Source organism: Magnolia sinica, chromosome 2 (genome assembly GCF_029962835.1).
Source record: "Magnolia sinica isolate HGM2019 chromosome 2, MsV1, whole genome shotgun sequence".
In the NCBI taxonomy this organism is placed as follows: Eukaryota; Viridiplantae; Streptophyta; class Magnoliopsida; order Magnoliales; family Magnoliaceae; genus Magnolia; species Magnolia sinica.
The window spans coordinates 16212064-16239502 of record NC_080574.1 but is presented as its reverse complement, the minus strand read 5'-3'; the positions used below and the strand labels follow the sequence as shown (position 1 = coordinate 16239502).

Sequence of the window (27439 nt, the reverse complement as noted above, 5' to 3'; positions counted from 1 at the left end):
ATTTAATAACTACCCTTGAAACCTTCCAGGGGTTTACCATAAGGTTTATTTGCCATCTAAGATCTTTAGTAGGTCACACGGATGGCGAAAGGGAAAACACGAATATCAGCTTGATCATAGCCTTCCAACTGTTGCCCCGAAGAGTTTTCAAAGGTGGGCATCTAATTCCTCATTACATGTAGCGTAGCTTACTTGAGACCGAATCTGCCTCATTTTATTTTTTTTTTCTCAGGACCTAAAATGATATGAAAAAATGAATGGATGGTGTGAGTATGACACATACTTCAAGATGTATGACACATACTTCAAGATGAGGCTCACAAATGTTTTACATGCATGTCAACACTTTTGGTTTTCTTCTCTTCCTAGAATATGTGGCACCATGGAATTTCTAGACATGAGAAATTTATATGTCATTTGGTATATGGTATTTCTTATGTTAATACTGTCTATTCATTTTTAGATCATTCCATGATATGAGCCAAAAAAACAAGGTGGATTGATAGCTCAAGTACCGATACCACATAAACCAGTAAGAATTGTTAATTAAACAAGGTAGATTGATAGCTCAAGTGGACCAAGCTATAGGAAACAAAGAAATTAGGTATTAATGTTGAAAACTTCTTAGGCCATAAAAGGATCTAATCAAGCTGATATTTGTGTTTTCCCTTATTCTATGACTACTTGACCTTATTAAATGACAAATAAACCTCATCACTGGCTTTGGTAAGGTTTCAAGGTAGTCCGTTGAATTTTCATTTGAATTCTTACTGCTCTTGGTTCAATTGAGCTCTGTATGTGCCTTACTTTTGGGCTTGTAATCTATAATGGTATAGAAAAATTGATGGATGGTGTGGATATAATACATAAATCATGGTGGCCACAATAGTCCCACACGTTAAAAGTTATATTATGAGAGAAAATTCGTGTTATGGGAGCTTTAGTCATCGACAATGATGTGTGTCAATGGGAAGTGACAATCAGTAATTCTTTGTACATTTAACACAGACTATCCGCACTCACGATGACAATACCTAGAGGTGGGCATCGAGTCGAGTTGGACCGGATTGGGTCCAACTCGATTCGGTCCGAAATTTTCAATGAAATGACCCAAACTCGATCCGATCCGGGATCGATTCCGGGTCATCTAACTCGATTTGATCCATTGCACTGCTGGCCTGACCCAAACCGAGTCCGACTCGGTCAGGGAAACCGAGGCGGATCGGGTTGGGTACGGTTCGGATCGAGTCTTCTATTTTATTATTATTTTTAAGAAAATATATTATTTTTACCGTTAAAAAATTCATAGGGCTCACCATAACGTTTATTATCCATCCAATCTGTTAAGAAGGTCACAACTACATGGATGAAGAGGAAAAGCAAATTTCATATTGATATGAAACTTTTGTGACCCCTAAAAGAGTTTCAATGGTAGACGTTCAACCTCCACTGCTTTTTGCAGTGTGGATCACTTGATCTTTAGATCCATCTTATTTTTCGGCTTATGCCTTAAGACGAGCCCACCAAATGGATGAACGGTTTGAAAATATATAACACATACCTCATGATGTGACTCATAGAACTTGCTGACGTCAATACACTAGCTGGCCTAGTGCGTGGTACACCTGTCAATCCGCTTCCTTTATCTTCTTTCTTTTCTTATGTCAGAGCTTGGTACTCGATGCACCTTAAGCCATGAGCTGAGAGAACGGATTGGCTACTCTCCCTGCTACTAACTAATGGCTAGTGGTTGGTACTCTGTGGACCCCACCATGATGTATTTATTTCATTCATGTCGTCCATCTATTTTTCTAGATCATTTTATGGTATTAAAGCAAAAATGAGGTATATCCCAAGATTACAAGAAACAGTGTCGAATGAACGTTGTGCATATTGGATCGAATCGGTTCGGATTAACCATTGACCCGAACTTGACTCGTTGTGCGATCGGATCTGAGTGAGCCTACTTGATCCGACCCAATCCTAGCCTTCGATTCGGGTCAAATCAGATCCAACTGGTTCGATCGGGTTGGATCCTGCCCAACTCTAATAATACCTCTCAGTAATCGGAATCGAATTGGCTGGTGTACCACACACCAACTATACAACTAGTGTAATGACGTCAGCAAGTTCAGTGGGTCCCATCTTGAGGTATGTGTTATACCCAAATAGTCCATCCATTTTGTGAGCTCGTCGTAAGGTTTGAGATGAAAAATAAGACGGATATAACGATCAAGTGGACCACATTGAAAAAAGAAGTGGGGGATTGAACGTCTACCATTGAAACTCTTTTGGGGTTCATGGAAGTTTTGGATCAATATGAAATTTGTTTTTCCTCTTCATCCAGGGATTTTTGACCTTATGAACATATTGGAAGGAAAATAAACATTATAGTGGGCCTATGAAATTTTTAATGGTGAAAATCATTATCTCCACTGTTATCTGTGGTGTGGTCCATTTGATCTTTGGATATGATTATTTTTTGAATAGTACTCTAAAATGATCTCGAAAAATGGATGAACGGTGTGGATATAATAAATACATCATTGTGGGGCACATGTAACTTTGATATCATTTGAACCGCTCATACAACTCGGAAGCGGATTGGCTAGTGTACCACACACCAACTATATAGCTGGTGTATTGACGTCAACAAGTTTTGTGGGTCACATCATGAGGTATGTATTATATCCAAACCGTCCATCCATTTGGCGTGCTCGTCTTAAGGCTTAAGCCGAAAAATAAGACAGATCTAAGATCAATTGGACCACACTACAAAAAACAGTGGAGGATTGAACGTCTACCATTAAAACCCTTTTGGGGGTCACAGAAGTTTCGGATCAATATGAAATTTGTTTCTCCTCTTCATCCATGTTTTTTTAACCTTATTAACAGATTAGATGGAAAATAAACATTATGGAGGGCCCTACGAATTTTTTAATGGTGAAAATCATTACCCTCGCTGCTATTTTTGGTGTGGTCCATTTGAGATTTCGATATGATTTTTTTTTTAATGCTCTAAAATGATCTCTAAAAATGGATGAACGGTATAGATATAATAAATACATCATTGTGGGGCCCATGTAACTTTGATCTCATTTGAACCGTTCGTACAACTTGGAGCTCGAGGCGCAACGGCGCTCGTCTTCGTACAACATGTATCTACACCAGCTATATAGCTGGTATGTGGTACACCAGCCAATCCACTTCTATAAAACTCGGAGATAGAGGGGGCACGGATTAGGTACTACCCCCACTCCCTTCCATGATCTCAGGACAGGCTAAACATGTAGCCCCTGTATTGGTGGAGAGCGGTTAAGTCATAAGGCAAAGGACACAACAGCAAACGGAGACGTTAGCCTGCATTTGTAATCGGGTCCACGAAGAACCTCGAATGTCTCCTCTTTTTCTTTTTCTTTTTTTCCGCTTTCTACCTATTTCCAAGGACGGATTTCCTGCTAAAGTCTTTTGCAGGAAGTTCCTACGCAAGAATGTTGGGTGAGGCCCATAGCCATGTTTTTTTTTGGAAATCTACTCCGTTCATCTATTTTGAGATCTTATTTTAAGACAAAAGACCAACAATGAGGTGGATCCAAAATTCAAGTGGGCCACGCGAGAGGAAAAATTGGGGAAAGACATACCTAACGTTGAAACCTTCCTGGGCTCCACCTTGATGTTTATATGCCACCCAAACCATTTATAAGGTCATTAACACTAGAATGAAATGGAAATACAAAAAATTTAGGCTAAAACAAATCTTTTATGGCCATAAGAATATTTTAACGGTTCTCACTGAATCCCCACTGTTTTCTCTCGTATGGCCCACTTGAGTTTTGAATCTACCTCATTTTTTGTATAATGTTGTAAAATAAAATCTCAAAACGGATGAATGGAGTAGAATTCCCAATAATATGGTGGTGGGCCCCACCCATCATCCTTACGCAAAAACTTCATGTGAAAGGATTTGGAGGAAATCCGCGTCCCCTTTTCCCGTTCAAGTAGGAAACGGATTGTCTACTCCCTCTGCCACCATCCAATAGCCAGTGGTCAATATGTGTTTCATCCATGCCGTCAATCTATTTTGCTAAATCATTTTTCTAGATCATCCATGCCACGGAGAACCAATAGTGATTGGATATCCACCATTAAAATCCTCCTAAGGCCCATTGTATTGTTTATTTGACATCCAATCTGTTGATTAGGTCATAAAGACCCAGATGAAACAAAAAACAAAGATCAGCTTGATCCAAAACTTTTATGGCCCCCAAAAAGTTTTTAATGATCGACATTCATTCAACATTGTTTCCTATAATGTGGTCCACTTGAGATTGGGATATACCTCATTTTGGGTCTCATACCATAAAATGATCTAGAAAAGTAGATGGATGGCGTGGATGAAACACATACCGACCACTAGATATTGGCTGGTGGCAGAAGGAGCAGCCAATCCGTTTTGGTCGCGGATTAGATACTTACAGGTTGAGTAGCGAGACTGGTACTGAAGTGACGTCACCAAGTTCTGTGGATCCCACTATGATATATGTGTTGTATCCACAACGTCCATCTATTTGGAGATATTATTTTAAGGCATTAGTCAGAGAATGAGACGGATCCAAAGCTTTAGTGGACCCCACCACATAAAACAGTGGGAAGATTAATGTCCACTGTTGAAACCTTCCCAAGGCCCACCATGATGTTTTCTCCAAATCCAACCTGTTCAAAAGTTAACAAAGACATTAAAAAAGTGAAAACACAGATATCAGCTTGATCAAGAACTTTGTGGCTTTTAGAAGTTTTTAACGGTGGCATCACTCTCCCCACTGTTTTCTATGATGGGGTCCACTGGAGCTTTGGATGTGACTCATTCTTTGGATCTTACCTAAAATGATCTCTCCAGATGCATGCATGGAGTGGATACAAAACATACATCATGGTGGGGCTACATCATTTGGTGACTTCACTTTTTTTTTGGTTAGCTTATGAGTACACTCCACTGTCACCGTCAGTTGACACTTCACGTTAGCCACCCCCACTAGGATCCATAGCAAGACCTCAAGTGTTGAAACAAGGTATCTTTCACTCGGTCTACCGCTCGAGCTCTAAGGGCCTGTTTGGCCGGCTGGATTAGACGGGCTTAGGTGGGATGGAATTGCATGTGCCAATTCCACCCCATGTTTGGGCAGAGTGGAGAAGCTTGGAAGTAGGCTAGCTGGAATCGCATCGGGTCCCGTGCTAATATCACTCAATGTTAGCAAGTTGTGTAGGTCCCACCATGATGTGTGGGCTATATCCATACCGTCCACCCATTTTTCAAGATCATTTTAGAGCATGGGCCAAAAAAGTAAGTAGATCTAAAGCTCAAGTGGACCCCACCATAGAAAGCAATGGGGATTGAATACTTACCGTTGAAAACTTTTTTGGGGCCACATAAGTTTTTGATCTGCCTCATTTTTAGGCCCATGCCATAAAATGAGGTTACAAAACAAATGATCGGTTTAGATATAACACATGTATGTTATTGTCAATAGTTTCAAATGATAGTGGGTATCTCCTTTTAATGTACCACCGTATTACAAACAAAAAAGGAAATTAAGCTTATCCCATGGTATCAGGGAACAGTCCCTGCCATGGGTAATAGTGATGTTTTTTTAATCCCATCCTACCTAATAGCGTGGGATTGGTCCGGCCAAACAGGCCCTAAGAGTCTTGCCACTCAACCTGTCAGTAGCCGTTTCGGGTACGCGGATATCCTCCGCATGAAGTTTCTGCGCAAGGATGATACGTGGGGCCACGCAACGATGATCAGTGGGGGCCACCATCATGTAAGTGAGAATTCTATTCTGTTCATCCATTTTGAGATCTTATTTTATGACATTATACAAAAAATGAGATGAATTCAAAACTCAAGTGGGTCATACTAGAGAAAATAGCAGGGATCTAGTGAAAAGCGTTGAAATATTCTTAAGGCCATCAAAGATTTGTTTCAGAATCATTCCTTCTTTTTTTTTTTCTCTTCTCTTTTTTTTTTTTTTTTTTTAGGTATTTTCCTTTCATTCCAGTGCCAATGACCTTATAAAGTGTATGGATGACATATAAACATAAACATCAAGGTGGAGCTTAGGAAGGTTTCAACGGTAGGTATGTCTTTCCCCAAAATTTCCTCTTGTGTGGCCCACTTGAATTTTGGATCCACCTCATTGTTGGTCTTTTTTCCTAAAATGAGATCTCAAAATAGATAAAGGGAGTGTGTGTGTGTGTGTGTGTGTGTGTATGGATGGCTGTGGGCCCCACCCAACATCCTTGCACAAGAAATGTCTGCAAAAGGCCTTCGCAGGAAATCCGTTGGTAAAAGGTAGAAAGCGGAAAAAAAGAAGAGATGTTTGTGGTTCTTCATCGACCCGAGTACAAATGCAGGCTAATGCATCCATTTGCCGATGTGTCCTCTTGCCTTCTTACGTAATCACTTTCCACCAATATATGGCTACCTATCTAGCATGTCCTAAGCTCTGCCCCGATGGGGGTGGAAGTGGATTGGCTTGTGTACATCACACCAACTATATAACTGCTATAGGTACGTGTCGTGCAAAGACACTCATTGACGCTCCTCGAGCTCGAGTTGTATGAACGGTTCAAAGAAGATCAAAGTTACATCTGCCCCACATTGATATATTTATTATATTTACACCGGTCATCTATTTTTAGAGATCATTTTAGAGTATTATCCAAAAAATGAATCATATCCAAAAAAAACATAGGACCACACCATAAATAGCAGTGGAGATAATGATTTTGACCCTTAAAAATTTTTAAGGCCTACCATAACGTTCATTTTACATCCAATATGTTCATAAGGTCACAAATACCTAAATGAAGAGGAAAAATAAATTTCATATTGATCCAAAACTTCTGTAACCCCAAAAAGAGTTTCAATGGTAGATGCTCAATCTCCCACTAGTTTTTACAGTGTAGTCCACTTGATAGTTAGATCTATCTTATTTTTTGTCTCAAGCCTTAAGATGAGTTCGCCAAATGGATGTACAGTTTGGATATAACACGTATCTTAAGATCACACTCACGGAACTTGCTGACGTCAATACTGCAGTTATGTGCACCAGCCAATCTATATCCTTCGGATCCTCCGTTTGCCAGCACTGCGACTTGCTTTTTTCCTCCTTCGCTGTACAGTGATTTGTCCATCTCAGTCAGCGATGCAAATTCAATGCATTCCACAGTCACACGGTCCAATATAAGATCCGTATTCCTTCTGGTGGGGGTAGTAGCTTATCCGCGGCCAGTTAGAGGAGTCGTCAGCGCTCGTCTTTTCACGACACGTACCTACACCAGCTATGTAGCTGATGTGTGGTACACCAGCTAATCCGCTTCCTAGTCGCAAAACTGTCCCCCTTCTCGTTCTCCCTCTTTCATGGCAACCACCTTATCCTTCACCGCCACCATCCTCTTATCCTACGCACTCATCCTCGCTCTCCCTTCCTCACCTTCCAATCTCTTCACCGATGTCATCTACCCAAACTTCACCGCTTCTCATTTCCATTTCATCAAGAGTGCCGGCGCATTTTTAGCTTCTCCCAACGGAACCTTCCAAGCCTCCATCTCGAGCCCTTCTTCTCGAAAATCCTCCTTCTATCTTTCCATCATCCACGTGGGATCTAACACCACCGTCTGGTCCGCCAATAGTGACTCGCCAATCTCATCCACTGGACCGTTAAATCTAACGGCCAATGGCATCACTCTCTATCACAACAACGGAAGTCTCACCTGGTCGACTCCGCCGTTGAGATCTGCTGTAACGGCGTTGAAGCTTCTAGAAAATGGTAATCTGGTGCTGCTGGATCGATATGACGCTGTTCTCTGGCAGAGCTTTGATCACCCGACGGACACGATCTTGACCGGTCAATCTCTCCGTGTAGGAACAATGCTTGCCAGCGCCATTTCGGATTCAAACCTCTCTACTGGAGATTATCGGTTCTTTATAACGAACAATGACGCGGTGTTCCGTTGGAAAGACCAGCATTACTGGTCGCTTTCCACAGACTCACAGGCTTTCAAGGATTCCAACGCCGATGTATCATATATGGGGATAAACGGCTCCGGTCTCTATCTATTCAGCGACGACGGCACGGTGGTTTGGCAGGTGATCTTGCGACTGCCAGAGTTGGGGATGGCGAAGTTGGATTCAAAAGGCCAGTTCAGCATCTTCAGCTTCTCTGATGGAGAGAAGAAGCTGGAATTCGTTACGCCGTATGACGACTGTCGACTCCCTCTCATTTGCGGCCCACTTGGCTTTTGCACAAATATATCTGTCTGCACCTGCCCATCTGGTTTTCATCACATGAATGACAGCGGTTGCTTTCCAGCCGATGGTTCTGATTTACCATACTCTGCTTGTAATTCAAATTCTTCTTTGGGATACTTAGGACTTGGCTACGGAATTAAGTATTCCATAGATAGATTGTTGTGGCAGACTGTCAATTCCTTGTTGGCTTGCCAGGATCTCTGCTCCAAGAATTGCTCATGCTTGGGTTTCTTCTATACTAATTCCTCATCTTCTTGCCATTTTCTGAGAGGTGAATTGGGGTCTCTCTATGCCACGTCCGATGATGGTACTACTTCTGGCTACATTAAGACGTTGGGACTCCTATCACCTCCAAATGCCAATAGCGCTTATAGAAATTCAAGAAGAGATTTTCCCATTTTGGCTTTGATCCTCATACCTTGTGTCAGCGCCTTTCTATTGGCAATCCTCGTGGGATTTGTTTGGTGGAGAAGATTAAGAAATTCGAAAACTCCAGTAGTGAAATTAGGCCGGCAGAATTCATCTTTTAAAGATCCAATCTCAATTCCGGGCTTGCCAGTGAAATTCAAGTATGAGGAGCTCGAGACTGCGACCGACCATTTCACGACTCTGATCGGCTCGGGAGGGTTTGGAGCAGTGTATAAGGGCACTCTGCCTGATAAAACCCTTGTGGCCGTGAAGAAGATCAACAACGCCGGTGTCCAAGGCAAGAAAGAATTCTATACTGAGATCGCGATTATCGGGAAAATCCGCCATGCCAACCTTGTAAAACTCAGAGGATTTCATGCCGAAGGGGGGCAGAGGTTCTTAGTGTTGGAGTACATGAATAGCGGGTCGCTGGACCGATCCCTCTTTGGAGAGGGTCCTGTTTTGGAGTGGCAGCAGAGGATGGACATTGCGATTGGGGTGGCCCGCGGACTTGATTATTTGCACCGCGGGTGTGAGCACAAGATCATACACCTGGATATCAAGCCTGAGAACATTCTCTTACATGACTACTCGCAGGTGAAGATATCGGATTTTGGGCTTTCCAAGCTGATGAGCTCCGAAATTTCCAGTGTCTACACTACCATGAGAGGTACCCGCGGGTACCTGGCACCGGAGTGGCTGACCCACTCTGCGATCAACGACAAGATCGACGTGTACAGTTACGGTATGGTTTTGTTAGAGATTGTACGAGGGAAGAGGAATTGCTCCTTTGAGAGGCAGAATAGCAACGGACGTTCGTCTTCGTCGGCATGCTCGTCCTTTTACTTCCCATTGTTTGCATTGGAGATGCACCAGCAACGTCAGTATCTTGAGCTAGTGGACCCACGGCTGGAAGGCCATGTGATTGATGAGGATGTCGAGAAGCTAGTACGCATTGCATTGTGTTGTCTGCACAAGGAGCCAAATCTGCGGCCTTGCATGGCCGATGTGGTGGCCATGTTGGAAGGAAGGAGGCCTCTATCCAATCCAAGGGTTGAGTCCTTGAACTTCTTTCGGTTATACGGGAGGCAGTCCGCCGAGTTGGAAATGATAGAGGATGATGTGTCTTTGCATCCAATCGCTGCGGCTTCATCAGCATCTCCGGCAATGGGACCTTCACCTCTGTTCTACATTTCTTCACAACAGCTTTCAGAGCCAAGATAGCGAATGTTAGTATGTGGGAATTATGTAATGAGCTTAGGGCTGAAAGTCTGTTGCGTTGGGTTGGGTTGGGTTGGGCACCAATTCAACCCAACCCTCAGGTGGAAATTCTCAACCCAAGTGGGCTTGGTCGGGTTGGTCGAATCAATACATCATAATATTTTGATTATTATATTAGTCTGTTGTATTTCAATCAGAGTCTTATTTTTTGTATTTATAGTTTTATTAATTATGTATGTAGTTATTTATAATAAAATTTTCATTTTTTTAGTAAACAAACAAGCTAAAATATAGGACAATTATTTCTTTAAAAGTTATGTTGCGTAGCACGCAATTTATTTGGGAGAGAAAAATCCAACATATCTTATTAGCTTGAGTCATTGAAAATGGCGTGGACCAATAAGACCCAACGACCCTTTTCTCATGCCTTTAACACAAGCCATCCATGCTCAATTATAATTTATTAGTAACTTATATATTAATCGGGTTTAGGTTGGGCCGGGCAACCCAAGACCTCAACCCGAGCCTGACCCACGCTTTACCGGGTTGGTGTTTGTATAGCCCAAGTCCCAGATAGGACTCGATACATGCTGCCCGAGCCTAACCCAATGTTGGGTCAGTCACGGGTCCACCGGGTTGAACCCGCCCAACTTTCAGCCCTAAGTAAGCTGCCTGAATGCCTCAATCTTGACAGTGGGCCTCTATTTCTTTAATCCAGACCATTGAGACACGGTCCATCTACAGTGGGACACAACTGATCATTGGTCACTCGAAAAACATGAAGTTGAACCCTACAACGGTGACTTCATCCAGCAGCGTTTATGCCATAGCAACGTTCGTACCAACAAGCGAGTTTGATGCTGTTTTTGGAAAGGATAACAATTCATGTATAAGAATAGCCACTGAACGTGTAGCACGTGCACCTCAGTTTGAATTGGGGTATGGATTATAGATATGATGGACGGTGTGGATTTTAGATAAGTATCATTGGTTGGCCCCACACAAACATGGCCTAACATGCCTCCGTAAGTCTTACAAGGGTGATCTGAATCGTCTCGACCCACCCGAATCCATCCGATACAGAGGAAATAGGGACAATTTGGACCAAGTCAACACCTTGACCTCCCATTGTTTACAGACCATACAGGTAGGATGTACCGGATCGTTCTAGGTTCGTATCGGGAGCGGATTGCCTGTGACCCCGGGCACAGAGATATCTCAGTGCCCGGGGCTGTGTGGGGACCACAGAGATGTTAGTGACAAATCCACTCTTTCCATCTGTTTTAAAAGACCACAACAGGACTGGAGTCTAAAAAACATATAGATCCAAAACTCAGGTGGGCCATACCACACGAAACAGTGGGGATTGAACGTCCAGGGGTGACGGAAGTTTTTTTTATCAGAATGATATTTGTGTCTACAATTTATCTGAGTGGTAATAGACCTATGAACGGTTTGGATGGCATATAAACATTATGGTCAGCTCCAGGAAGGTTTCAACGCTAAACATTTCTGTTCCAACTGTTTCGTTAGGTGTGGCCCACCTGAGTTTTGGATCTTATTGAATTTTAATTTCCTTACTTATTATGGTATTTTGAACAGATGGACGGGGTGGATTTGTCACGAACATCTCTTTGGGCCCCACACAGCCCTGTCCACAGAGATATCTCTGTGCCCGGGGTCACTGGCAATCCGCTCCCGTTCGTATGGGCCATGTGTACTTTCTAACCGACATTTTAAAACTTGATTCAACTGCTGAAATGGTGGGGCCCATTGTAGATGGGATGTAGCTAAAAGTCACGTCGATTGGTCAATTATAGCCACTTATTAACGAACATTTCTGGTTGCAGATGGACCGTTGATTATTTTTCACTTCAACCACCCACTTGATGGACAATGGAAGACCTAGGTCACTTTTTTCAGCTTAATGTTTGAATAAGCAGCATCCACAAGGGGGTCCATGATTTGGATTGGAATTCAAGCATACCATGTGTACAGTGGCCCCAAGCGGGCCAGTATGTCCTCCTAACGTGCAGGGACGCCCGTTCCTCATCTCAGCTGTAGATTCTGTGGAGCCCACCGTGATGTATGTGCTTTATCCGTGCCATCCATCCATTTTTCCAGCTCATTTTATGGCATGAGCCCAAAATTTAAGTATATCTAAATCCCAAGTAGACCACACCCCAGAAAACAGTGGGGATAATGATGTCCACCGTAGAAACCTTCCTAAGGCATGTTTATTTACCATCCAACCTATTCATAGGTTCAAGTAGACTTGATTAAGGGTAAAAACAAACACCAGCTTGATCTAAAACTTCTATAGCCATTAAGAAGTTTTCAACGGTGGGCATTCACTTCCCACTGTTGTTGTGATGTGGTGATGTAGAGCGGGTTGCCGACAATTTCATGGCCAAGATGGATTAGAAAAGGCTCGGTCGACGACAGAAGTGATCCGGACCGTCGGACCTTAGATCGGGCGTATCTAACAATCCGAAATGAGTTATCAGGTATAAAATATATGATTTTGGGGTAGAACGAGGTACTTTAGCCAACCAACCCACTATGTCAGGTTGCGCAACCTGGATTTGCAAAATACCCCTGGATCGATGGTCGTTTCCCTATTTTAATTTCGTTTTTACTATAAATAGTAAGTTTTAGTTTGATTATAACTCTTCATCCGTCGGGCTTTAGGAGTTGCGTCCAACATGAAAAGAGCTTAGAATAATTAAGAGAACGGTTTGGTAAAGCCAAATAGGACACTTACTATTTTTGGCCGAAAACCTTGTGCACTAATAGACATCACGACCGTCTATAAATAGTAAGTTTACTATTTATAGTAAGTTGCGGATTATAGGAGTTTTAGTTGTAGTTTGATTCTGATTTCTATCCCATTGCTTGGTACCCCTATTTAAAGGGTTGTGAACTCGTTTTTATGAATTAATTAATCAATTTTAAATTTATTAGAATTTATTTCTATTTTCTGCTTTCTTTCCTCGTGGATTCGAGAAGTCTCTGTAAGGAGTTCAGAGAAGCTCTGTGGATTCGGAGTAGTTATCCTCATCACTTTCATCCCTACGTCAATTGGTATCAGAGCGAGGATTCCTCTCGGACCGATGGCAAACAATGAAGATATAAATCAAAATCATGTGGACGGTGATCCAGAGATTCATTATCTTTCGGAAAGAATGAAAGCTTTCCACCGGGAGAGTCATTGACCATGCAAGGGCTGCAGGTAACCCTTGACCGTCTTGTAGATGCGCTACTTTCGCCCCGAGCCCTAGGCGGCGCTCCACCACCCGTGGTTGCTATACGACGCAACCCCAATTTTCGTAGACCACTACCAGTGGCAAACTGTAGGGCTACACCAGATTATTCAAGTTCTAGCGACGAGGACCTTAATGAGGGTTTTGTCCGACGACCAATCCATGGAGGTGATCATCTATATCGTGCTGAAAGAGATTACTGAGGTAAGGCTGAACTTCCTAGTTTTAACGGTTTATTACGTATAGAAGATTTTCTCGATTTGCTAGCCGAAGTAGAGAGAGATATTTTGATTATATGGATATGCCATATCATAAAACGAGTAAAATTGGTGGCGTTTAAATTAAAAGCTGATGTTTTTGCATGATAGGAACAATTACAACTCTTACGAGCCCATCAGAACAAGGCGCCCATCTCATCTTGGCCATGGATGAGACGTCTTCTTCGATCACGATTTCTCCCCAGTGATCATGAGAAGATATTATTTCTGCAATATCAAAATTGCTGACAAGGAAATCGAACCATCATTGATTACACTGAAGAATTCCAGCGGTTGGCTACACGAAACGATCTGTTAGAATCTGAGTCACAGAAGGTGGCACGATTTATAGGTGGGTTACGACCAACAATTCAGGACCGAGTTCAGATATACCCAGTCAGGATCGTGGATGAAGCAGTTTAATTGGCGGGTAGGGTAGAAACACAATTAGCAAGAGCTCCTGCTCGTCCATATCCTTCAACTCGACCCCTCATGACGGGTCCTACATAAGATCTAGTACTGGCACGAGGAAAAGATCCAGTAGTAGAACGTCATCAACTTCCTACAACCGCAAACCGTGATACGAGGAACAACTCATCCATACCTCAATGTGTAGCACCCATAACAGTGGGCCCGAATAGGATTCCAAATCCTTATGCTCAGCCAAGGTCGAACAATTGTTACCGCTGTTGCCAGCCAGGCCTTTTATCAAACACTGGTCTTCAACGTCCCGCAGCACACTTGACTATAAATGAAGAGGGCACTGAAGATGAGGCCGCAGAAGAAGATCATGGCTTTGATGGACATGAACAAACCACTGAAGAAATACCAGGTGGTGATGAAGTGACGGGCGATGATCGTGGTGAATTTCCAGTTGTGAGGCAATTACTGTATGCCCCACGAAAGGAATTACATCCACAGCGACACAATATATTTCGTACGCGGTGCATTGTCAACGGAAAGGTCTATGATGTGATTATAGACAGTGGTAGTAGCGAGAACATCGTCGCAAGAGTGATGGTGGATAAGTTGTAGCTACCAATGACGAAACATTTTTCCCCGTACTCAATTGGCTGGATAAAAAAGGTGAATGAGAACAAGGTAACTGAACAATGCACTATCTCGTTTTCAATTGGTAAAAATTATAAGGATCAAATACTTTGTGACGTGGTTGACATGGAAGCTTGTCATATGCTACTAGGTCGACCCTGACAGTCGGACCGTGATGCGACCCATCGAGGATGAGATAATGCCTACATATTCGTCAAGGATAGTTGAAAAATAATCCTTGCCCTTATTACACCAAAGAACCACCCTGAAGCCTCTAAAGTGGAGGAGAGTTCCCTCTTGACCATTTGGGATTTCATGGAGGAATCCAAGAAAACCGACGAGGTATACGCCGTAGTGGTGAAGGGCGAGGGAGAGGAACCCTCAAACATCCTTCCAAGTTTAAGACTGTTGCTAAACGAATTCAAAGAAGTCTGGCCTGAGGATTTAGCTAATGGATTGTCCCTCATGAGGGACATCCAACATCACATAAACCTCGTCCCTGGGGCTAGTTTGCCCAACCGTTCTCATTATCAGATGAGTCCGAAGGAGTGTGAGATACTTCAGGGGCAAGTGGAGGAATTGATCCGTAAGGGTCTCTTGAGAGAGAGCATGAGCCCATGTGCCATACCAGCATTATTAACGCCAAAAAAAGATGGAAGCTGGCGCATGTGTGTCGACAACCGAGCAATCAACAAAATTACCATCAAATATCGATCTCAATACCACGGTTGGAAGACATATTTGATATGCTAAAAGGGGCCATGGTGTTCTCTAAATTAGATCTAAGGAGTGGGTACCATCAGATTCATATCCGACCTAGTGATGCATGGAAAACGGCATTCAAGACCAAGGAAGGGTTGTATGAGTGGCTGGTCATGCCCTTCGGCCTATCGAACGCACCAAGTACTTTTATGTGCTTGATGAATCAAGCTCTAAAACCATTCACTGGCCGATTTGTGATAGTATATTTTGATGACATATTGATATATAGCCAGGATGAGGCAAAGCACAGAAAATATCTCAGGCAGGTGCTGCAGGTCCTACAAATTAACAAGTTGTACCTCAACTTAAAGAAGTATAGTTTTTTAACTGACAGCCTATTATTTTTAGGATTTGTTGTAACGTCCACAGGCATTCGTGTGAATAATGAAAATGTGCGAGCTATTAAGGAATGACCGATCCTGACAAACATTTATGAGGTAAGGAGTTTTCACGAGTTGGCGACTTTCTATCTTTGATTTGTACGAAATTTTAGCACCATAGTTGCGCCTATAACATATTGCATGAAAAAAATGACCATTCTAGTGGACCGATAAAGCTGACAAGAGCTTTCATGAGATTAAACATCGTTTGTCTACAACACCGGTCTTGGTGCTTCCTAATTTCGATAAATTATTTGAGGTTGAGGTGACGCTTTATATGTCGGAATTGGAGGAGTATTATCACAGGAAGGCAGGTCAGTATCCTTCTACGGCGAGAAGCTCAGCGAAGCACGAAAGAAGTGGTCGACTTATGAGCTTGAGTTGTACACAGTTGTTCAAGTGCTGCGACATTGGCGGTATTATCTGATTCAAAGAGAGTCTGTTCTATACACTGACCATCAAGCATTAAAGTTTATTAATAGTCAGACTAACAAGAAGCATGTGCATGCTAGATGGGTTACGTTTTTACAGGAATTCACGTTCGTTCTGAAGCACAAGTCAGGGCAGCAGAACAAGGTGGTTGATGCACTTAGCCGTCGTGCATCACTACTTATTATGATGAGCAATGAGGTGGTCGGCTTTGACTATCTCAAGGAGCTGTATGCCGAGGATGAGGACTTCAAAGATTATTGGATGAAGTGCCAAGAAGGTTACCCCAGTGACATTCATATCCATAACGATTTTCTCTTTAAAGGGAATCTATTGTGCATCCACTAAAGTTCTTTGAGGGAGCAGATTATTCAGGAGCTACATGGAGGTGGCCTCAGTGGGCACCTTAGGCGAGACAAGACGCGAGCTCTTGTGGAAGAGCGGTATTACTGGTCGCAATTAGTACGTGATGTGGGAAAAGCCGTACAACGTTGTCATGTTTGTCAGACCTCTAAGGGGTAATCTTAGAATACGGGCCTCTACACCCCGTTACCTATGCCTGATGGTCCTTGGGAGAATTTATCAATGGACTTTATGCTTGGTCTCCCACGAACACAACACGGCATGGATTCGGTGTTCGTGGTGGTAGATCGTTTTTCCAAGATAGCACACTTTATCCCATGCAAGAAGACCCTCGATGCAATACACGTGGCGAATCTATTCTTCAGGGAGGTCGTATAGCTACACGGGGTCCCCAAGACCATCACTTTTGATCGTGACACGAAGTTCATTAGCCACTTTTGGCGGACTTTGTAGACTCGATTCGATACACGACTTTAATTCAACAATGCTTACCACCCACAGGCTGATGGGCAGACCGAAGTTGTGAATCGCACGTTGGGAAACTTCATTCGTTGTATTTCAGGAGAAAAACCAAAGCAATGGGATTTGGCCTTGTCTCAAGAATTGTTTGCATTCAACATGGTGAACCGTTCGACAGGGAAATCACCATTCCAGATTATCTACGGACAAGTGCCTCGCCACACACTTGACTTGGTCCCTCTGCCCAAGCACCCAAGCATGAGCATTGCAGCAAAACATATGGCAGATAAGATCATGGGCATCTATGCGGAAGTGCAGACCAAGCTACATGCCTCGAACGAGAAGTACAAGGAACAAGCGGACAAGCACCGGCGACAAAAGGTGTTTGAAGTAGGCGACCGCGTTATGGTCCATCTGCGCAAAGAGAGATTTCTGACAGAGATGTACAACAAGTTGAAAAATAAGAAGATTGGACCCATCACAATCATCCGAAAGATCAATGACAACGCTTATGTTATTGATCTTCCAGATGACATGGCGATCTCATCGACTTTCAACGTCACGGACCTGACCGAGTATCATGAACCAGAGCAGGATGAGAACTCGAGGACGAGTTCTTTTGAAGTGGAGGGGGCTGATGTAGAGCGGGGCGCGGACAATTTCATGGCCAAGATGGATCAGAAAAGGCCCGGTCGACAACAGAAGTGATTCGGACCGTTGGACCTTAGATCGGGCGTATCTCACAACCCGGAATTAGTTATCAGGCGTAAAATATATGATTTTGGGGGTAGAATGAGCTACTTTAGCCAAATAACCCTGCTACGCCGGGTTGCGTAACCCGGATTTGCGAAATACCCCTGGATCGACAGTCGTTTTCTTGTTTTAATTTCGTTTTTACTATAAATAGTAAGTTTTAGTTTGATTATAACTCTTCATCCGTCAGGCTTTAAGAGTTGCATCCAACATGAAAAGAGCTTAGAATAATTAGGAGAACGGTTTGGTGAATCCAAATAGGACACTTACTATTTTTGGCCGAAAACCTTGCGCACTAGTAGACATCACGACCGTCTATAAAATAGTAAGTTTACTATTTATAGTAAGTTGCGGATTCTAGGAGTTTTAGTTGTAGTTTGATTCTGATTTCTTTCCCATTGCTTGGTACCCCTATTTAAAGGGTTGTGAACTCATTTTTATGAATTAATTAATCAATTTCAAATTTATTAGAATTTATTTCTATTTTCTGCTTTCTTTCCTCGTGGATTCGAGAAGTCTCTGTGAGGAGTCCAAAGAAGCTCCATGGATTCGGAGTAGTTATCCTCATTACGTTCATCCCTACGTCATGTGGTCTACTTGAGCTTTGTACGTACTTTAATTTTGGGCTAATGCCTTGAAATGAGTTGGAAAAATGGATGGACTGGGTGAATAAAACACATACATCATGATGATAGACATCAAGGAGAATCCACACTATACTATTGCATCTTGAGCTCGTCACAACACAATCCCCGTCCATTAGACAAGGATTGCGCTAGGCCCACCTTGGTGTGTACCGCATCCTACTTGCCTAAGAGGGTTGCAACACTATAAAAATAAGCTTGCCCAACCATAAGCAGATCATTACACTAAGGTGTGGCCCACCTAATGATTGAATAGGCCTAATTCTTGAAGAATCTAATCATTATGGCTGGGCTCATTTATTGCACGGTTTGGATTGCATATACACAACACAGTGGGCTCCAGCACACACACAACACTTAAAAACAACAGGCACCGAAAAAACAATTGAATATATTTTAGATCGCATGTTAAAAACTTTTGAGACCCAGGTGGATAATTTGTAGAACAAGGTCGGACCAGGACTTGAACTAGACGAACCAGTTTTCTGAACAATGTACATTTCCTTGAGAGAAAAACAAATATCAGCTTGATCCAAAACTTTTATTTCCACAAGAAGTTTTTTATGGTCAACCACCCCTATGTCCTTATCGTATAGTCCACCTGAGATTTGAATATATTTTATTTATGAGCTCACGCTTTAAAATAATCTAGGAAAACAAATGGACATCATAGATAGAGAATACATACATCAAGGTGGGCCACATTATCTTGTGCGAGGCCAGGTCTGCACCTAATCCGCTCCTCCCTTTTGAAGATTATTTGGGCGAAATGGATGGATGTACTTATGTTCCATTTTAATGGTTGGGATTCAAGACTAGGAGGTGCCAGGTTCCAAGGACGTACATGAGATTTTTGCAGACATTGGATAGAAAGTTCACATGGTGGAAACTATGGTCATTTGAATTGATCATGTTAGAATGATGCTTTCCATCACAACTCACTGTGTTGGTGTAAAACTAGGGCTGGTGGGTTTAACCTGAATGACCCGTGACTGACTCAACATTAGGTTGGGCTTGGGTAATTAAGATGTATAGGCTGGTTTGGTCTCGGGCTTAGGATATACAAACACCAACCCATTAAAACTTGGGTTGAGATCAGGTTGAGGTCTCGGGTTGCCTGACCTAACCCGAACCCGATCGATATATAAGTTACTTGTAAATTATAATTGAGTGTGGATCGTCTGTGTTGAAGGTACAAGAAATTCCAGTGCCGTTAGATTTCATTGGTCCACGTCATTTCCAATTACTTAAGCTGACAAGATATGCTAGATTTCTCTCTCCCAAATAGATTGTGTGCTCCACAACGTCTTTTAAAGGAGTAGTTGTCCTATATTTTAGCTTGTTTGTTTAGAAAAAATGAAGTTCTTTACAATAAATAACTATATATATAATTAATAAAATCATAGGTACAAAAAATAAGATGTGTATTGAAAATATAATAGACTAATTTAATAAGGAAAATATTAGCATGTATCCACTCGACTGGCCTGACCAAGCTGTGACTTGGATTGGGCTTGGGTTGAGAATTCTCAAACCGAGGTTGGGTTGGGTTGGATGAGGGTTGATGTATATGAACTTTGGATTGGGCTAGGGTTGAGCACTAACTCGACCTGCCCGACTTTCATCCATACATAAAACATTTGTGTGAGAGAAAATGAAACCTTTCATGTGACCAACATTAAATATCCAATGGATGGGTCCTGCCGACGGGTTATATAATGGGTGAAGCATCTTTCTTTAAGATAATCCTTCAACTCATAACTTTGAAATAATAAAGTAGAAAAGTCTCTAAAAATGAGACAAATGTTGAGAAAAATGAATGAAGTATCCTTTGCAATGTAATTGTTATGTTTATGTAAGAAAAGATGTCATAAAAATATAATAAAACTCAAAATAGAATTTTTTTTTCTTCCCAAATAGTAAATAAAAGAAGTGGAAATGCCTAAACCAATTCAAACTTATAAACAAAATTTAGTTTATTTAAAAAAGGAATTGAACATGAGAACCGACTCTTAACCGAAAATGGTTTTTTTTCTTAAGAAATCCCTATAGTCAAATAAACTTTGTTAGTTGTAATGTAATAGGTCTCATTAATAACTTTCTAACAATATATTATATGTATGAATTTGACAACAGGTGGCAAGGTGATAGACAACAGGAGCTATAGTGCGAGTTTAGACTGTTTTCACCTATATTGAACTTTTGTCTAATTTTCTTTTGACCATAGAAGTTATGCTTGACTCATGCTACATCACTGGAGCATCTTGATTTTGGTGCCAGGGCATGCTAACCAACTGTAGACTCCAATTAACAAATGGTGTGGATCTGCACACACATGAAACACTGCCACATGTCTTGCAAATAAACTTTCAGTTCTTAGATGAGTTAAGTGATAACCTCGAGCATCCTCTACTGTTTATATAATATAAAAATATAACATCTAACAGTTATATGTGAACATCACGTACATTTATTTATTTTCCACCAAAACATGTCCAATCCATTCAAAAGGTCGGATTGTATGTTGCTCCCATAGTGACTTGGCATATTATTGGACAAAGGTCATCCATCTTCATCTCTATTGAGTTCATGTCTTGACCATGTAGATGACCCACTTATCTGGGCCATTCATAATGGACAGATAATGATATGGCTCAAGCTACTGCCATGGCTAAACTAATAAGTGGATTGTAGCACGACCCACCTTTTTTGCATGGATTAGATGTTATACACATGTAACACAATGCCAAGACATATATATATATATATATATATAATCATTGCATGTGCTCATTCGTATGTATGTTGTTGAATGTATAGGATGGTCAAAACCGCCGGCAAAGACCAATAAAACCGCCGGCAAATACTTTGCCTGCGGTTAGCTAACTGCCTGTAAAGCCTCAGTTGGTAAAGGCTTTACCGACGGCCAGAAACTTTACTGACAGTTGTGCTAGACGCCGCTAAATCGTCAGCTTTTGCTACCGACCAGAAAAGGGGTCAAAAGCTACGGATAAAATCCGTAGCTGAAGATGAGTACCCCACCATGCTACCGTAGCCATAGTGCTAATCTTTCTCATTATATATAAAAAAAAAAAAAAAAAGTGAAATTGAAGACAAATTTAATGGATTCACTTACCGGAGTAAAGCCATTTCCATTTTCCCTGCTTTTGAATTTGCTAACAGATTCCTAGCATTTCGAATATATGATGCCAAACCACCTAGATAGCTTGAATTAAGCCGAGTTACCTATAGAAAAGAGCCACTTGACATCAATAAGCAGATATGTGAAGAGTATTAACAATCTTGCTGACAGGTACAAAGCAATGTAGGTTTCCAGAAATCCATCAAAATCTTCCAATATATGATGCCAAACCACCTAGATAGCTTGAATTAAGCCGAGTTACCTAGAAAAGAGCTACTTGACATCAATAAGCAGATATGTGAAGAATATTAACAATCTTGCTGACAGGTACAAAGCAATGTAGGTTTCCAGAAACCCATCAAAATCAGTTTGGTCTTCTACCAGAAATATGTGGTCAGCAAGGCTTCCAAAGATAAATTTCAAAATAATCATAATAATAAGAAAAATAAATGTTTGAGTGAGGAAAATGGAAGGTTAAAAGTTGAAACCAATGTTAAACTTTTGCTGCTGGACTTGAAAATCAACAGAGACCATTTAATATTTCCAGGATACAGCAGCTGAGTTGTAAAAATAAACTGAGAATGCATGGAATACAAGGTTCTTGTACTCGTAAGAATCAAAAATAATAACAAAAAAAAAAAAAAAAAGTGTCATGAAAATGAACCTGATCAAAGAAACTTTTCTTTTTCTTCATCATCAACACCTTGTGCAGGCCAATGTACAAAAAGATGACTTTGTCCCTCCGCCAACAACATTTTTGCAAGCTCAATCTGGCAATCAACAATCAAGATAATGAAGGCAATGAGAATGTTATCAAAGTAGAACTTTTGACAATCTGGCCTTGATAGACCATCTTAAAGTCACCATTGAAAACTTGGTTGGATCATCATCCTCCGCCACAAGTAACTAGTGAGAATTTCGATATAAATAACATGAAGTGGGCCACCATTCATTCATCAATCTCACCGTTGGTTCCAATATACCTGAAAAGTGTTGAGAAAAGAGACCAGCCCTTGAGAAGAGATTGAGCAAGATCTCAATGTTGAATTAGCTCTTTTATTTCTTTCTACATCTGCACAACAAAAGGTCAAGTAATCTATATTTAGGCCATAGAAACTTTGGCTCTCTAAATGCCAAACAATTTTGAATCCAAAAATCAAAAATTGGATTTGGGTTTTGAATTTCTGCAGTTGAGGCCCTACGAATTTAAAAACCCAAAATGAAAGTTACCGTTTTCTAGCATTGGAGAGCCAAATTCAAAGAAACAAAACAACCAAATGCCATTTCAAAGTCATCTTCCAGAAAGAAAGGTAAAAAGGAAAAGAAAAGAAAAATCCACTTGAGTTCTTTGGAATCCGCACCATAAAGCTTGAGTTGTGTTTCAAGATCACGGATCCCACCCGAATAACCTCCACTACTGCCATCAGGCTGTTTATCAATCAACTGCCTCCTTTTCTTGGTCATCGTTTCTTCAACAATTCAACTCAACAAACACAAAAATACTATCAAACAGATCCCAAACCAATTTCCAAAGAAACCCAACTTCAATTCAATGAAATCGTCAATGAAAACAGAGAATTCTGCATGAAAAAAAAAAAACACTAAAAAATAAACCTTTTTCTATGGCACTCTTGCTTTGCACCGAGGCCTCATCTCTTTTGGTAAGCTTCCACGTCAAATTAATGTGCATGATAACCATCAATCATTTTTCAGCAATGATCCACGTCAAATGTCTACTTTACACACACAACACAATTAGATAATGATATTCAGACAATCACTGTAAGAGTATCTTCAATTACAGCTACAAGAACATTTGTGTCTAGGTCCCATAAAGTGAGAACATCTTCTGCAGCACGTGTCAGTGAACATTGTTATAAAAGAGAGATTGATGCATATATATGCCAAATTATATAATGTATATATGGAAATGGTTGTAAAAGGACCTAGGACCACCTTGACCATCATCCTCATCAACAAGAGTAATCAGAAAAATTATACTGATTAATATACTAGACTAAAAAACAATAATCGAAACAATGGAAGAACGGATACTTACATCATACTGATGAAGATCCATTTGAGTTCCTAATCATGATGATGTCTAGCTGATGGAGCAGATACAAAATGCAAGTAAGCCACATAACAGGAAAAAACAAAAATGGAGAATGAACACCCACCATTGAAACATTCATGAGGACATAAATTTTGAACCACGCTAGTATTTGTGTTTTCAGTTTAGAAAAGAGACCATCTCCCACTTCTCATAATTGCTTGCACTTCTCTGTCCATTTCCCTTCTCCTCAGGTTATCTTTTGTGGGCAAAAACCTGCAGTTTGATATTGAACACAAGATGGGGTCAGATAGAATGTTCTGAATTTCTGGATCCTACATTGCCTTTTACCACAGTTTGATATTGAACACAAGATGGGGTCAGATAGAATGTTCTGAATTTCTGGATCCTACATTGCCTTTTACCACAGTTTGATATTGCACACAAGATGGGGTCAGTCTAAAATCATCCTATAGAATCTGGCTGCCAAAGGCTCTTATCAAAGATGGAATCGTATATTGGACCCACAAGAAGGAAGCAAAATGTGGGATGGTATAAGTACCAATGGCTTTGAGGATTTTTAGTCACTTACTAGTAAGAAAAATATAATGATGCACCACATTCACATTGAGATAAAAAAATCAATGTAGTACAAAAATAATTTGTTCAGTATGGGATGAAGTATTACATAATTCTTGGTTTATGGCTTAGTGATTTGTAGTATCTAAGATTAACCCATCAATAGAGTAGATCACGCTCCCAACTTAAAACTAATTTTCTTGGAAAATGGTTCTCCCACCTTTCGACAAAGAGGATCTGAAAAAAATGGGTATGATTTGAGGAAACAAATAGAAAACAATGAGTTTTCAGCAGATGGCTTGAAGATGGATAAAACAATGAGCCAGGGCCACATAATGCAGCTGATTACAATGTACATAGGACATACTGAATCTATCCAACTGAAGTCTGAAAGGGCAATCAATATATCATCAGTGCAAGACCAATGAGAAAACAATAGAGATTGGACATTGGAATAAAAATATGCCCATCCTCTTTTAGAACAACTAAAGAACCAAGATGGCATGGCAGTTGGAACAGTTATTTTAGCCTAATGCTGATTGTCTACAACCAATCATAGGTAGTCAGCCTTTAACAGTGTCAAAGGCAGTCAGCCTAATGCTGCAAAAGAATTTGGTCAGCTCCCAGCTGAGCATGACAGAGAAAATACTCATCAATGTATTAACAGTAAGGTTCTAAAAGGCGATTATACGAGTGAAGCACTCAGCTGCTGCAAGGGAATGGAAGCTTTTGAGTTCTTCCAGGTTATTCCGTAGATACATATGCTCCAAATATCAATCTTATGGTAAAAGATGATTACAAACTTGTAAAAAAAAGTTCCACATGAATTTATATCCGAAAGAATGAAAGAAAGACGACTTTTAGTTATCATGAAACACAATGGAACCACGTGTTCCTACTTCCAGCATTCTGAAAACTTCCACATGATTTCATTAAGAAAATTTTAGATTTAACCAAGACTTGAAAAAAGGAAGGAAAAAAAAAAATCAATTTAGTCACAATTCAGTCGAGACTTTTTTAAGATTCAGTCACTTGACTAGTCAAAACTAATAAAACTTGAAAAAAGAAAACTCGATGAAACTCGACAAAACTTGAATCTGCTCGCAATGTCTCAAAAACAAGAAAACCTAAATAGGAAATAGAGATTAAAACATTACAAAGAACAACAACCTCACTTAGAACCATAGATTTCCTATCAACTGTTTCATGTTTTATTTCTTCATTATCCAAACATCTCTTCCACTCCATGAAAAATTCTACTATCACCCAAATAAAGAACACTGAGTAAACTGCTATACTGACAACTAGTAGTATCAAATCCATGGAAGCTTATGAGCATGCAAGAACCCAGTTTAAAGCAAGAGACGACTGCACCAATATAATCAAGAGGGCAATCAATACAGTACAAACGTTCCATAATTTCAGGAAAAGTAGGATGATCATAGAGTACAATATCAATTCAAGTTCTTCAGATATGAAAGATGCACATGCCATTTTGAAGAAATTCCAGAAAGATTAATGATTAAAAAAAAAAAAAAAAACATTATACATCTATACCCACAACCATACGACTAGATTTCAAAAAGGCAAAAGACATTACATAATTTCTTAATGAAATGTACACTTGGAACAGTATCTCACCTGGTAATGCAAGTCCCTGAAGAAAGGGAACAAATACTCGAAAAAAAAAAAAAAAAAGAAGCAAAACATGAGAATAATATTGTCAGAATACAGTATTGGACTCTGAATTTATTTACATCAACAGTGATGAAAACAAGTTCAGCAGTTACTTTTGGCCAGCGAATTTCTAAATTCAAACACAAACAAAACCATTTTCTGATGATCTTTTGGAGTGTATATGAATCATGAAAAAGAGAGTTATGGAAGCCTATGGTTTAAAAAGGCGTGAGGCAAAGGCAAGCCATAAGCCTCATGATAACCTTTTCTTTCTAATTTGATTAGGAAATTGAAGAAAAATAGCAATAATAAATTAAAGAAGATCGGAATTAAAGTTTAGAATAATTTGCATAACCATCAACCTCATGTGAGAATGCTCACAAAACATATATATGGGTACAAGCAACTGCACTTTTACCCAACATTTTTTAGTTTTTTTAATGGCAATATAATGGCAACATAACTTTTATTGAAGAAAAGAACAAAGCTGAAATGGCTCTAAATGCCAGATAAAGGTGGATGATAAGAGATCATCCAAAGAGGAGGACTGAATCAGGCCCCACAAAGGAACAAACCTTTTCACATCCATACAGCTACTAAGCTCAAATTTTCAGTTTTTTTATTGATTGAATTTCTCCTTAAGCTTGATAGAAGTATGTTTTTACCCCTTAATATCTGTTAATTTGAGTTGATTGAATTGATTTGTTTAAGTTCTGAAGGCTTCCATGAATTGGTGTGAGTGTGTAAAAAAAATGTAGGAGGGCTTTTGGAGGCCCTTACTGCTACAATACGTTGTGGGAGGGTTTTAAAGTCAATACATCAATGCTTAACTAAAGTTAATCACTGTATGGTGTTGTTGCAGTCATGAAGTAGCATCCATTGGGAGACCATTCGCTTGTAACAGAACATTCTGCCTTTGTTGTTCCAAGCAACTTTTTCTCAGAATAGTCCCAAAAAGCCTGAAAAAACAGAATAATATACAATAACAAAGGAAAAGAAAAACATTGACAGATAAATATTCTGAACTGAGAAAAGAACACATTGCAAATAAAATCCTATAACATATAAGAGGGAAGACAGGCAGCTTTTGAGCAAAGATCAACTAATGATTTAGCACTTTCAACCAAAGGAAAATAGTACAAGGTTCACACATGGTGTTGTGGATGCACCCGCTGCTTGTTTCCATATCCCCCTTATGAAGGCACTTTGGGTGACTAAAATGCCCTCTAGAAAGGTGATGTGGAGCCAGCAATGGGCATGTAAAATAAGGCAAAAGTATTGCCAGAAAACCTCTTGGCCAAAATAGAATGATACTGATTTTATAATGTGTCCAAGATCTGCGCAGCAATTAGGCAATATCCATTTCAGGTATTAGGTAACAAAAAAGAAATTTCAATAAAATGACTCAAAGCCACACTAGGAAAACTAGAATTATTTCAATTGGCCCCAATTTGGCCCATTTAAGTCATTGGGTCTAAAAGCACATATGGCCTTTGATTTCAGGCCCAAGCTTGCACATTAACATTATACAAGGGCCTATAATCCTCTGCTTGAGCATCAGTATAATCATTTTGCAAAACATGAGAATGGCCATGTGATTGGTGCCCATGGATTGACTTACATTTCTCATTTATTTTTGGAAAGCATTACACGCTGCACATCTGCTGTAAATTTAGGCATATGCA

General features: G+C 40.5%; 1 protein-coding gene and 1 long non-coding RNA gene across 3 annotated transcripts; one reads left to right on the top strand and one right to left on the bottom strand.

The window, feature by feature from the left end:
- Positions 1-7262: 7262 nt before the first annotated feature.
- On the top strand, positions 7263-9988 carry LOC131236428 (G-type lectin S-receptor-like serine/threonine-protein kinase At5g35370). Its single transcript, XM_058233573.1, has one exon. It carries the CDS (start codon positions 7424-7426, stop codon positions 9944-9946), a length of 2523 nt encoding a protein of 840 aa, XP_058089556.1. The 5' UTR covers positions 7263-7423; the 3' UTR covers positions 9947-9988.
- Positions 9989-22428: 12440 nt separating this feature from the next.
- Positions 22429-26785, bottom strand: LOC131236427 (uncharacterized). Of its 2 annotated transcripts, none has more exons than XR_009166745.1 (4): positions 25719-26785; positions 23505-23553; positions 22807-23294; positions 22429-22517 (listed from the first exon to the last, which is right to left on the bottom strand). It is a non-coding gene; the product is annotated as an uncharacterized LOC131236427 (long non-coding RNA). The 2 variants fall into 2 exon arrangements; XR_009166746.1 differs by having other exon boundaries at positions 22807-23178.
- Between the last annotated feature and the right edge of the window lie 654 nt (positions 26786-27439).